The sequence below is a fragment of the Argentina silus genome (genome assembly GCF_951799395.1).
Source record: "Argentina silus genome assembly, chromosome: 2".
NCBI lineage: Eukaryota > Metazoa > Chordata > Actinopteri > Argentiniformes > Argentinidae > Argentina > Argentina silus.
The window spans coordinates 16,767,807-16,782,312 of record NC_139656.1 but is presented as its reverse complement, the minus strand read 5'-3'; the positions used below and the strand labels follow the sequence as shown (position 1 = coordinate 16,782,312).

The window sequence follows — 14,506 nt, the reverse complement described above, 5'->3', positions numbered from 1 at the left end:
ACCCCAGGTTTGTATCTCTCAGTAGCCCCCTGTGTATCACCTTGGCCTATTTGCCCTATGCCAACGTGTTAGTGGCTAGTGTAAGATTCAACAGCTCAGACAGCTTTTATCTCCAGTCAAGTGGGCCTTATCCTTATCACGTTGAGGGCAACACCCACGTAATTTAACTGGCAAATTCTTCTTCCACCTCCACACATATATACACACACCCTCCCTCCCAGACAAATATACCTTTGTTAGCCTTTGTTTGTTACACACACACACACACACACACACACACACACACACACACACACACACACACACACACACACACACACACAGACAAACAAGACAGCTGGAGAGAGGAGGCCAGTTGCTTCACCTACCCCCCTGCTCCCTCTCTCCCTCTTTCTCTCCTTCTCTTGTCATTACAGTTATCCACATTTCTGTTCATATACAGGACATACGAACAGACGCATTGCATTACCACAGAGTGACAGATGGTTCCTGAATGAGAGGCTTATTCAATGGAAAATGTGGAAATAACAATGTCTACAGCTAATCTTGTGTGGTTAAACATTAACCTGCAACAATAGGTGTAGCTACTTCTGAAAACATTGGAACAGAACAAAGCCTGCCAATAGAAATGTCAAAATCAAACTCTACTTTTGGAGTTGGAGCTTACAAGTATACAATGCAACGATATGCCTTATGCAGATTGCACTTTCACAAGAATAGAAAGTGAGAATAAAGAACACACTATTGGATACCCTGGATAGTGAATACATTTTATCCTACTTGTACAGAGACAAAGCTCTCACCACGGTCGCCCCTCCTCTTGCTTCACACCCGCAGGCTGTCTAGCGCTCACACCTTGTCCGCGCTGACAGCTATTCCCCAAGGAAAGCTTTCTGTTAGTCAGCGCCAACACAGCCCTGGACGTTTTTTTTTTATGGGACTGTACTGCGTGTAACACGGGTGCCATTTCAGGGAATTTTGCTGTTTGAAGTGTTTTGAATATGTACATTTCGAAACTCTTGAGTCTGCAAGATCTGTTGCTAAACATCCAGTCACAATTGGCTGAGTTTAGTGTGCGTGTGGTTGACTGAAATCACGCGTAGACATTCCTCTTACACTCTCTGGTCAGTCCCGAGTCTAGTCGACGTGGGGGAGCATAATTCTTTTACCAGCAGTTCTAGACATTTATTCAAGGACGCAGAATAATTACCACCACGGAAAAGGACGGGTTCCGACTGTAAAGGTAAACGTCTTAACTAGCTACAGAAAATAGAACAATTACAATATATCGTAATCATGAGTTACAGTAGTTGTCTTACATCAGATTGATGCCTTCATAATTTCAATATAATCATTTAGGATATAATATAGCCAGTGTTAATAAAGTGATCAGTGACACAATGCTTAAACATGTTTAACCGTACCTATTGCAACCACAAGAACATTTGGGGCCTAGTCATAGACTAATTCACACTTTCAATGGCAAATTGCTACTGAGGATGCTTTTTAGTCTAGGACTAGGCTTAAGCCTTGTCTGTGAAACCGCTCCTTGGTGTAATAATAATTCAGAATTATAAAATGGCAGGTGTCAGTATGGGGAGGCCTTTTTGCCTCCCACAACGAATAATGAGTGCGTCATTCATCTTCCCATTGTCAGGTTGTTGAAACCAGTAGCCTTGTCTGGTTAGATAACATTATCACTGGTGCATGTGATAAAGTGGTGGCAAATATGTGTCTTATAAATGGTAGCATATATGTTCTACTGTAATCTGTCGTGAGTAATTGTCCTGTTATTACTACTAATTTTGAGATCATGTTTGAATCATGCATTATTTTGCAAAACAAAATCAAAGAATGAGGCACATTGTATTGCACCTGCTGGTAGGAAATTCACTGATGGTTTTGATGTGGTTTCATACCCTCAAGAAGATATACTCAACCATAGATTTTAAAAAGGTTACATTACATTACATTACTTACTAAGGCACAGCAATAACAGTAACCAACAGAGTAAGTGAGTTGCAGTCAACATTTGCAGGCAAAATAGCTGGTTTTGTATAACTTAACAACAATAAACAAAGTAGACTGTGAAGCCCCTCTTTTTGTGCAGTGAAATTTTATTTCCTGGTACTGGCTTGTACTCAATGTACCCCACCCTAGGCGATGTTGAGATGGACTATGCTCAGTTCTCAGTTTTTAGGTGCAAGTGGTTTTTGTGTGTGTGTGTGTGTGTGTGTGTGTGTGTGTGTGTGTGTGTGTGTGTGTGTGTGTGTGTGTGTGTGTGTGTGTGTGTGTGTGTGTGTATTGCTGGAGGTGGTTGTTCATCTTCTCTGTAAGGAAATTGGAGAGCAGGCGGAATGCCATAGATATTCACTCTGAGGCTAGGAGTAAATCAACCAGACGCACAGTCAACTCTCACTGTCTAGAAGTAACAGAAATACCATACACAAGACCCATGCCTTAGTGGAAAGTTACATTCATATAGCCTTCAGATTAAAGAGCAATGGCTTGGAATACTTTGTGTGGGCCTTGCCTTCACATTGTAAACAACTATATGTTTACCATAAGATGCAACTAGAAACTGAGAAAGCTAAACATTTTTCCGGAGCTTTCCTTTCATCTTTGAAGTGAAACAGCTACCCGGCTCACCTGTTCTCGTAACGCGCTGAACTCAGCTGAATGAGAGGGAAAAACTTCCCCACATGGCTGAAGCAGACACTAGACCATCCCACGACCCTTGAACTTTGTTCAGACACTGTGTCAGTTCAGCTCACTTTAGGGCTCCCAAAACAGAGAGCTTTTTTGTCCAGCACTGATGTCACATAGCAGGGTCACATTCTTCAGCCCTAGCGAGGCTTTCGCGTCCTCAGACAAAAGGGAGGTACAGAGTAAAAGTGAGCGTGTCTGTCTCACTTTTGCTTTGACTGCCTTGCCAGTCAAGGGTGATATGAAGATTAAATGACAAGGCAGTGACAAACAAGATGAATCATAGTCGTGGACTCGTCTAGTGATGTTGAGATCAAAATTCTGCAGATGAAAGGAAATAAAGGTAACAAGAGTTCATGTAATAGGGGAACTTTCAGTTGAGGTTAAAATGCCAGGGTAGAGCGAGGTGTGAACATCTGTAACTGTAAGTAGTGTGTATACCATGTAGGATACAGTATCAATGTGCTAGAAGCTATGACTCATTGTTCCCACCGTGTATGAGCTGAAGGATGCAAGCAAACTGGCTTTGAACATGAGTGTTTGTGATGTTAAACAGTCTGAATGCAGGTGTCAGCAGTCTTCAGAATTCAAGAGTTGAACCAAACAGTCAAGAATAAGTTACCTTCTTTTTAACAAAGTTGGATCACACACACACACACACACACACACACACACACACACACACACACACACACACACACACAGGGTTGAGAAGTGAAAAGGGACATTCTTTCACTGCATTGAGGCCCTCTGCACTCGGACAATGGATAGGGGGTGGGGGTGGAGAGAGGGTGGAGGTCCACTGGCGCTCGCCCTTCTCAAACACAGCCCAGCACAACAGAACTAAGAACTCACTGTGTCCACTTGTTAATAGTGGGAAGTCTGATTATGACGGGACAGACTGTACTTTTTTTAAAGTATGTCTGTAGTCTACAGAAAGACCAGGCTGATTATAACTTAGTATCAACTTTTGTCCTTGTTCAGTACTTTCATGGCTGTATTTTAGTTACACTTAGACAAACCAATGTCAGTCTATTTGAGTTAATTTTTTTAATGAGATACTTAAGTACAGTATCTGACAAAGTCACAGATAAGAAGCCAAGCAATCAGATACAATCTATTCATGACATAACAAGCAAGCACATAGAGATCTTGGGACCAAGGTTGATCAAATACTTTATTTGTACAGCGCAATGATATGTTCAGCAGTGTCTCATTTAGTCAGTCATGTTACTGCAGGTTCCCTCATGCCTTAGTGGTAAAAGACAGACTGCTGTACTGCTGCCAAGACTTAGCGGTCTCCTCATCCCACTTGAGGCATACAAGTGCATTGGAGGTTGTTAGATGAACCCTTCTCTTCCTGATGAGTCACCTTGCCAGAATCTTGAAGACTTGTGTTAGCTCCACAAGCTAATGTCTAAGGCTAGCTTAGGCGGCAAGCACAGCCTTGTGCCACACAGACGACTTGGTTGCCCTAGGAACTCCTACCTGGAAAAACATGATACAGTGCTTCTGATGAAGTAGAATATCCTGCTATGGCTAGTTTATTAGTCACAGAATATTTGATGTGAGGGTTTTATGTTTGGAGAGGGATGAGGTAAGATAAGAGGTGGGACTAGAGTTCTTGTGAATGTAGAGGAGTGGTGTTGCCATGTGTTTGACCCCATTGTGTGTAACATTAGTTGAACATATTCTAAATAGTGTGTTGGAAAGCAGAAGAGAGAAAGGGCTGATTTAAATGCAATCTTCATAAAGCTTGACACAGAAGGTAAGCTAGTTAATTGATGGCAGTTCATAAACTGTACACAAGTTATCAACATGGGGTGTGTGTGTGTGTGTGTGTGTGTGTGTGTGTGTGTGTGTGTGTGTGTGTGTGTGTGTGTGTGTGTGTGTGTGTGTGTGTGTGTGTGTGTGTGTGTGTGTGTTGGATGGAGCAGTTCTACGTCACCTGAAACCACAGGGCGGTTACACGTTAATGAAAAGACACCAATTTTGATATTGTTGCCACAACTCAATGCATTTAGGCATGTAGACATGGTTAAGACGACCTGCTGAAGTTCAAACCGAGCATCAGAATGGGGAAGAAAGGTGATTTAAGTGACTTTGAACGTGGCATGGTTGTTGGTGCTAGACGGGCTGGTCTAGCTGGTTCAGAAACTGCTGATCTACTGGGATTTTCACGCACAACCATCAATCTCTAGGGTTTACAGAGAATGGTCAGAAAAAGAGAAAATATCCAGTGAGCGGCAATTCTCTGGGCGAAAATGCCTTGTTGATGCCAGAGGTCAGAGGAGAATGGCCAGATTGGTTTGAGATGATAGAAAGGCAACAGTAACTCAAATAACCCCTGTTACAACCAAGGTATGCAGAAGACCATCTCTGAACGCACAACACGTCGAACCTTGAAGCAGATGGGCTACAGCAGCAGAATACCACACCGGGTGCCACTCCTGTCAGCTAAGAACAGGAAACTGAGGTTACAATTCGCACAGGCTCACCAAAATTGGACAATAGAAGATTGGAAAAACGTTGCCTGGTCTGATGAGTCTCGATTTCTGCTGCGACATTCAGATGGTAGGGTCAGAATTTGAACAACATGAAAGCATGGATCCATCCTGCCTTGTATCAACTGTCTAGGCTGGTGATGGTGGTGTAATGGTGTGGGGGATATTTTCTTGGCACACTTTGGGCCCCTTGTACCAATTGAGCATTGTTTAAATGCCACAGCCTACCTGAGTATTGTTGCTGACCATGTCCATCCCTTTATGACCACAGTGTACCCATCTTCTGATGGCTACTTCCAGCAGGATAACACGCCATGTCACAAAGCTCAAATCATCTCAAACTGGTTTCTTGAACATGACAATGAGTTCACTGTACTCCAATGGCCTCCAGTCACAAGATCTCAATCCAATAGAGCACCTTTGGGATGTGGTGGAACGGGAGATTTGCATCATTGATGTGTAGCCGACAAATCTGCAGCAACTGCGTGATGCTATCATGTCAATATGGACCAAAATCTCTGAGCAATGTTTCCAGCACCTTGTTGAATCTATGCCACAAAGAATTAAGGCAGTTCTGAAGGCAAAAGGGGGTCCAATCCGGTACTAGCAAGGTGTACCTAATAAAGTGGCCAGTGAGTGTATATACATGTAATTTATGAGCAAATGTCATGCTATAGTATATGAAGGTTGTGAAGCATCAATGTTTGACTAACATTTTCATTTTTATCGTTTATATCAATACACCAATAGGAGGGTTATCAGTCTCAGATGGTTCAGTGTATTTTTATGTTCCATTTGCAGGAGACAGATGCCTTCAGGCACTTAATCAACGTGCTGCGCAAACCCACTAGACATGTGGTTCAACGGCTGGCTTTTGTTATTGAGGACAACTTGAGGCCTACAATTTTACCCACCAAAACCAAAGTGTGTACTATGACTCTTGCAGTGGTGTGGACTCCGTCACAGTAGAGAACTCTACTGTGACCTCCTCCCATACAGCCAAGAATCTTGGGGTGATCCTTGACAACCACTTATCCTGTGTGGCGAACATCACAGTGACAGCACGCTCCTGTAGATTCTTCCTCTACAACATCAGAAGGATACGTCCATTCCTCACCAGAGAAGCAGCACAACTTTTGGTCCAAACACTTGTGATCTCTCGCCTTGACTACTGCAACGCACTCTTGGCCGGTCTCCCCGCCTCCACCATCAGGCCTCTGCAGCTCATCCAGAACGCTGCCGCTTGTCTGGTGTTCAATGTCCCCAAATTCTCCCATGTCACTCCCCTCCTCTGCACCCTTCACTGGCTCCGGGTAGCAGCTCGCATCAGATTCAAGACCCTGGTGCTCGCCTACTGGGCGGCAAAGGGAACAGCCCCTCCCTACTTGCAAGCAATGGTCAGCCCCCAAGCCCCTTCCCGATCACTCCGCTCTTCCACCTCGGCTGGCCACCTGGCACCGCCACCTCTACGTGGATACAGCAGCCGCACTACTCGGTCACGGCTTTTCACTGTCCTGGCGCCCTGCTGGTGGAATGAGCTTACCACTGCTGTCATGACTGCAGAGTCACTACCAATCTTCCGCCATAGACCCATCTCTTCAGGCTACATTTTAACGGTCCCTCCTAATGACCTCTTCACCCCCTCTACCCCCCTGTACAAGTTTCTCTCCTGTTAATAATAAAAAATAAAGCATTCTTCTAGCATTGTGACTGCCTCTGGTCTGAGCATTGATTACTTTATCTTATGATGACTGATGGATTGATGATTCACTTACTTAAACAAATGTATTTGTTGTAAGTCGCTTTGGATAAAGATGTCTGCTAAATGCCATAAATGTAACATGTAAATGTAATGTAATGTAAAATGGAATGCACAATGTTGTAGCATCAATGTTAGAACCTCCATAGGTACAATTAAGTATTAATATGCCTGCATATTACTAGTGTGGTTAAATCTTATGACACACACATACAAGTCCTCGGAAGCCCTGTCTGCTACCGTTGATGAAAGAGTGTGTGAGGTGTGTGTGTCTGTGGCCTGTTGTCACATCTGTTACCATGGCAGCAGTCCCAGAGGTTTTTCAAAAGTATTTTGCAAAATGATTGCAAAATGTATTATTACAGCGTATAATGGTATATATACAGTGTATAATGGAATTATAATGCAGTTAGTGTATATCTGAAAAGTGACTACAGTAACTAATTGTGTAGGATCTCCATTCATCAGCTATTCTACACCATTGAAACTGCAGCACACACAGGCCATTGAAGAGTGAATGAAGAGAGACACAGTGAATGGTGTTTGTGTGACCGTTAGGAAGGGAAGAGTGTTCCCATTGATAAGCCCACAGGAGAACACTGGTGTATTTTTAGGAGTGAACCAATCTTGTTTTCCTTGATGCATGTATTTTGGTTAGAATTCTAAGAGTATCTACAGAGAAGAGCTGTGTTTAAGAAGTGTCTGATGTGTGTTTAGAGAAGATAAGACCTTTGTTGAAAGCATCAAGGAGAGAATGTGAGGTAATGTTGCAGATATGTGTGTTTCTGAGAGAGTGACCGCATTCTCCTCTAAGACATCAACCTGCTTTCCAGAGAGGTTTCTAAATCACATAGATTCAACTGAGTTTTTTGTACAATTGTGCTGCTTTTTATGGTGTTTTTATAGGGGTTGAACGTCAGACCACATCAATGGGGGATGACCAGGGATTCAGAGGGACCATGAGGATGCTGTTTCTCCTTGCCCTCTTCGTATCAGGTAAGAGAGGATGTTCGCTTGCATTGCTCATTAAGTAAAGCACAATTCTGAATGAATTTAAAGTGATTGATGATGCAGATTATAAAACGCGACAAAAAAATTCCACGCTTATTTGAAATGATAATAAGTTCATCAATGTATGGAACTTGTCCAAATGCACATACTCAAAATGTGATTCTGTGATTAAAGTATTCATGTATTTCCACTCAGTTTTAATTTCACACTATAGGATCACCTATACAGTAACCATCATTTTTACATCCATTATTTAAACCTTCTAAATCTGTAGTTTTGAAGCACATTTTCTGCAATTATCCCAACAGGATCAAGTGAAAACGACAGTTACTTCAAGATGTGCGGAACCTGGCATCATGGCAACGTGACCCTATCTCTGGATTATGATTTAAAAGTAGGCTGCCAAAACATCATCATCTCTGCCAATGAAAGCTCTCTGTCCATCCGGGGTGACATTACAGCCCAATGTGAGGGCTCGTCTGCCGTCCCGCTAGCCGGCCCCATCACTGGGGCGGGACTGAGCTCCTTCTGTGTGTACTGGGAGCCGCTCCTGGACCAGCTGTGGGTGGAGGTGAATGGTCAGAACCACACACTGTGCGGGCCTTCTGGCCTCCAGGAGTACTGCTGCACTGACCTGTCCCAGGGACGCAACCATGTGACGGGGACCTACGGGATTGTCAACGGAACCGTCCGAGATGATGTCATGAGCTCTGAAACACGCACAGCCTACAACTTTAAGGGCGTTAAAATCAACTGCAGTAAGAAAAACGTACCACTGGGTTCTGCTGTCTGATTATGAGATCATGACTTCAATATTCAAGTAAGTTGTATTCAGTCACTTGAGGTCTTGTGATTCTTTGTCTTGCAGAAAATGAGTTCTGTGATGAGGCAAGTCAGGGGTCCAACCAAATCAACAGGTAAGCAAGTTCTATCTCTATATTTGGACTTGTATGCCTCCTTGTCTATCATCCAATGCACTACAATGCTACATCATATGATATTGTTGCCTAGACAATAGGGTCAGAAGACACATTATGCAGCATTAGGTTATCAGATATGAGTCAGACACAAACAGGAAAATGAGCTCAGTTAGAGTAATGGGCGTTGGTTGGTTCACAAAACAGGCACACAAGCATGTGGCTGTCGTGTGAAAATAAGTTCTCATTGTAACTCTCTCAGTTTCCATATCACTCATATCACTATCACGTAAGATAACAGTAATAACAACAACAACATCAACAACAATAGTGATCATAGTTGAAAACTAAACCCATGCTCTCGAAGCACATGCCTATGAGATACTTGAAATGTACTCAAAGTGCCTCCATAAGAGGGAGTGTGCTGTAATCGTGTGTGTGTGTGTGTGTGTGTGTGTGTGTGTGTGTGTGTGTGTGTGTGTGTGTGTGTGTGTGTGTGTGTGTGTGTGTGTGCATTCGTGTGTGTGTGTGCGTGCCTGCCTGCCTGCCTGCCTGCCTGCCTGTGTTTGTGTGTGTTTATGTGTGTAGGATAGAGGAGACAGTGATGAGGTCCCAGGTCCTGGGCAGTGTGGAGCTTCCCTGTGCCCAGAGCTCTGTGGTGGAGATGAAGGAGGACTTCCAGGGCCACAACGTCACCCTGCTTGTAAGACACACACACACACACACACACACACACACACACACACACACACACACACACACACACATACACCACACACACACACACACACACACACACACACACACACACACATACACCACACACACACACACATACACCACACACACACACACACACAAACACACACACACACAAACACAGTAACACTAAATGGGTGTTATTGGAGAAGTTCCTGTTGATCTAACTGGTGTGTTGGTGTTATTCAGGCACCTCCAGGATTTGACGCAGAGACAATCCCATCAGTCCACATCCACCTGCCTTCCTGCCTGAAGCCTCTAGGCAAGAAGAAGGCCAAAGTCATCTGTACATACTTCAAAAACAGCACCTTATTCAATGTAAGAGGGTTGACTTTCATTTAACAAAGACAGTACCATATACTGTAACCATAGCCAGCTTAAAAATACCAAACCATTGTGGACATAATTAGATTTGTTGAGAATGTGTATGTATGAGGTGCAGGGGTGATGCTAATTAGATAATTATGACTGGTCTCTTAAAGATGTATGTAAATATATGGTTCTTATTGGTTATTCCCAGGGACATTCAAAGGCGGACCACAATGATATTTGGATTCTAGATGATGTGGTGGGAATCACTGTGGAGAATGAGGTCATCAACAACCTTCCAGAGCCAATCAGAATTGGTTTTCACCATGCAGTTATACCTGTAAGTGTGTGTGTGTGTGTGTGTGTGTGTGTGTGTGTGTGTGTGTGTGTGTGTGTGTGTGTGTGTGTGTGTGTGTGTGCGTGTGTGCGTGCGTGTGTGTGCGTGCGTGTGTTCTTCTCTGAATTGAACAGAATCCTCTCAGAATGAATCACATGTAGCAAGTGTAGATGGGTAGTAGTTTAATATTGAAACATGCAGCATTTATGAAGATGACACCATCTAGTGGTGAATCAAATGTTATGTCCCTCTTATCCTCCTTATTTTTATTTTTCAGGCAAATCACTCAAGAAAATGTGTTTCATGGGACACAAAGAAAGGTTTGCACCAATAATGTTTATATTTGCTCACAATAACAACTTATTTGTTTTCTAGCTTCTTATACATCATGACGGAGGATGTTTTATGATTACACAATGTTTGATTTCCATGTCTTGTAAATATTGTTGGTGTTACTGGTCTTATCTTTGCAGATCCAACAAAGCTCAGTTGGAAGGAGGATGGGTGTGTGACTGTACAGAAGGGAGCGGAGGAGACTGAGTGCCACTGTAACCATCTCACGTACTTCGCCATTCTAGTGGTGAGCTGTGTAACCTCTATCCTCCATCCCATCTGCATTGGACTTGTTTTACAGTCATATGTGACATACTGGAACAAGTCAATGAGATTTGGTCATGTCATCAGGTAGTATTTTACCATAAGTGCATAATATGGAAAATCATGGAAAGTAGGCACAAATCAGGAGAACATGTTTTGAAATGGAGGAGGTACCACCAGAATTTGTCAAAATAGAACACCGATTTTTTGTTTTCCATTTGGTCATGTTATGCCATGCTGAACAAGATCCTGGTTTGATCTTTGTTTCTTCTCTTTTCCCTCAGCAATTGGAACCGCGGCCAGTCCACCATCTGCTGGCTCTAAGCATCATTACATCATTGGGCTGTGCTACATCTGTGTTGAGCTGTGTTGTCTTAATTTTCTTCCTCAACAAACAGAGGTACTCATTCCACTGCAATGCTTTCCCCCCCTGTAGCTGATTCTCATAGGCATAATGTCTCATACCAAGCCTTAACACATGATGATGATGATGATGATGACGACGACTCTCTCTCTCTCTCTCTCTCTCTCTCTCTCTCTCTCTCTCTCTCTCTCTCTCTCTCTCTCTCTCTCTCTCTCTCTCTCTCTCTCTCTCTCTCTCTCTCTCTCTCTCTCTCTCTCTCTCTCTCTCTCTCTCTCTCTCTCTCTCTCCATCAGGAGAGTGAAAGATCAGTCTACCATAGTCCACCGTGGTTTGGCCATGGCGTTATTCCTCCTCAACCTCCTCTTCTTCCTGACTGGTACTCTAGCCAATGTGTGTGGGGGGGAGGCCTGCATCTTGATTGGAGCTGCTCTCCACTACGCCCTGCTCAGCTCCTTCTCCTGGATGGCTATTGAAGTGTTCCACACCTTCTGGTTGGTCTACGTGGTGTTCAGCCCCTCCCCCAAGCCTTATGTCTGGTACTTGGTTGGCTTTGGTGAGTGAATTGGACACAAAATGTGTTCAGATGTATGAATACTGAACAGTACCTTTTTGTCATTGACTAAGGTCATCCCCCTTCTTCTAATCCATCCCCCAGGTGTCCCAGCTGTCCCTGTCTTTGTGCTTCTTGGCATTGGCAACATCTACGGTGTGAGGGAGGTTGTGCCCAGTGATGATGTCAACAACCCCTACCTGATGTAAGTGCCTTTTAGATCTACTGTTATCTTAGGCTTAGGATGTAGTCAGTGTTCATATTGTAGTATGATACCCAAACAAGACTCATTATACTGTGGTGAAGTGGATGATGAGTTACTCTATGGTGATGGATGTGTTGTCATGGTGTTACCATGCTTTTCCAGGTGCTGGATGAAGTCCTCTGGCGAAGCTCTACTGGCCCATTACTTCACCAACCTGACCTTCTCGGCTGTAGTGGTCTTCTCTGGCCTGGTCATGCTCTTCCTGGTCCTGGGAAAGATCCAGAACTTTGACGAGTGGAGGAGGAACCGCGTAGCCTTCCTCAGTATCTGGGGCCTCAGCTGCCTGTTTGGGACCACCTGGGGCCTGGGCTTCCTGGACTTCGGACCACTCTCTGAAGTCATCCTCTTTCTCTTCTGCATCCTTAACTCCTTCCAAGGTGGGTATCTGTCCCTGTATCTGTTAATGTACCTGTCCTGGCTCCTGTCCCTGTCCTGTCCTGTCGCTGCCCCTGCTGCTCCCCCTGCCTCTGTCCCTGCCCCCCCAACCCCTGCCCACCTAGTCAAGCGGTTGGGGTCAAGGGGTTGAGGAGGTCACATGTCTACAACACTAGCAGCCAAACCACCAGACATGGTTGTCAGTGCCAACATTTTGTGTAGCTCTGAGACAATGGCCCAGTAAAAACAATTCTGTTTCAACAGCATATCAGGAGAAAACCTCCCCACAACCTGTTTCCGTTTATATGCACAACACGCTTATTTTAGAAGCCGGTTAGGAGTTCTGTTTGAAAGATTATAACACAAAACATCTGCAGTGTATTGGTGGTGAGGAAATAGCTTTTACCACACACCTATCATCCAATGTGTATGGTTTGTGTCGCTACAGTATAATGTATTGTGAGAATGCCTGATATATGATACAATTAGCTTGGAAAACATCAGATTGCTCTATAAATTGTTTCAGATGCATAATTGTATTGCCATCAGAAGCATCTTTAGCATTTTCTAATTCTGTGGTTTGTCCCATAGGTTTTTTCCTGATGCTCCGGTTCTACGTTCTCTATCGTATGCGGAAGCAGTCAGCCTCCAGTTTGGGTGGGAGCAGCACAGGATCTACGAGGCAGCACATGCTCCAGCAACAGGAGAAGACCTAAGCTAGGTTACACAAGTACATACTCTATCTCCTTAGGAGAAATGTACTCTGAAGAAAAAGATGCAATACTTTTGTCACTCAGGAAAACACTGGGGCGTGTATAAAAAGATCAGGTAATACTTATTTGGAGTCCCTAACCCAAGCAAATTGTTGCATGTCAACAGAGATGCAGTTGATCATGTTTATCTGAAGACCATCTGTAGGGGACTATGCAAATAAAGGCCCACATGCTGTTTTGAGTGAGTTCATAAGCATGCCACATAGAGCAAGATGACATTGATAATGACTCATTACAGAGGCTCATACTGTACATGTTTACAACATGTAATTATGCATTATACTGTATCTGTTGGTTTTTAGTCATCTGTTAGCAAGGATCACATCGGATTCCGAATATTGCACTGAAAAAGCCACTATCCATATGTCCATATCTGAGTGACTGTAGAAAAAAACTGTTGAAATGAAAGCTTCAGCTGTGTTGAGACCCTTGATAAGCTTGTTTTTATAATGTGTAAGCTTATTATTTTGTAGTAGGAATCATGTCAGTCTTTTGAAGTAGCACTTTAGCTTCCTAGCTTTGTCATTTAGCCATTCATCATTGTGTGGAACCACTAGGGTAGAAATTGGCAAATGTGTTTTTTTTTTCAAGAGAATGACAGCTTTTATATGAAAAATGTATTTTTTTGTTTGTTTTCAAACATTTTAAATGTTTTTGAAACCATGGTATGACTGTTTTTTCAGTGAGCTCTACTGCCCAGCTAGCCCTATTACAACGATTTATTTTCCACATGGTATGAATAGTCGTAACACGGCTAATGTTAGCATGACTCCACAGTGGAGTAGCTCTGTAGAATGTCTAGTCTCAGATGATGGACATATCTTATGATTGAATAGGTGGTTGACTTTACCTTCAGGGCGTAATAGTAGCTACTGTGACTTGCACTTTCTTTTGTTCACTTGTATATAGAGTCTTTAGAGAGAAACATATATGGATTATATAATTGGCATTACTGTGTATATTTTGTAACTCTTTTAAATGTGTAAAGGGACAATCTGGGATTGGTACATCCATTTTTGGACTTTTAAATGTATATAGTCGTGATGTACTGCATAGTCATTGATTCTTGAAGAATATAATTTAGAAATGCCTCATGAGCTTAGTTCAACTTACCCCATCAGAACCAAAAATATAAGATTGTTTTACTCCATTGTTTGTAAAAAATGTAATTGTACACAAACAGGTTAATTGTCTAGGTTGTTTGAATTCTAAATTGCCCCTTTAAGTGTGTGTATACATATATTGCTTTAATAAAAAATACTGAATTACAAAATTACTCG

The 14,506-nt window shown here is 43.1% G+C and overlaps 1 protein-coding gene across 1 annotated transcript; it reads left to right on the top strand.

The window, feature by feature from the left end:
* Positions 1-1,105: 1,105 nt before the first annotated feature.
* Positions 1,106-14,493, top strand: LOC310824821 (adhesion G-protein coupled receptor G5-like). Its single transcript, XM_083697271.1, has 14 exons — positions 1,106-1,243; positions 7,876-7,965; positions 8,289-8,738; positions 8,849-8,897; positions 9,486-9,600; positions 9,846-9,974; positions 10,177-10,305; positions 10,580-10,622; positions 10,776-10,882; positions 11,184-11,299; positions 11,557-11,816; positions 11,919-12,018; positions 12,181-12,455; positions 13,045-14,493. The coding sequence occupies exons 2-14, from the start codon at positions 7,899-7,901 to the stop codon at positions 13,167-13,169; spliced, it is 1,965 nt and encodes a 654-aa protein (XP_083553397.1). The 5' UTR covers positions 1,106-1,243; positions 7,876-7,898; the 3' UTR covers positions 13,170-14,493.
* The last annotated feature ends 13 nt before the right edge of the window (positions 14,494-14,506 follow it).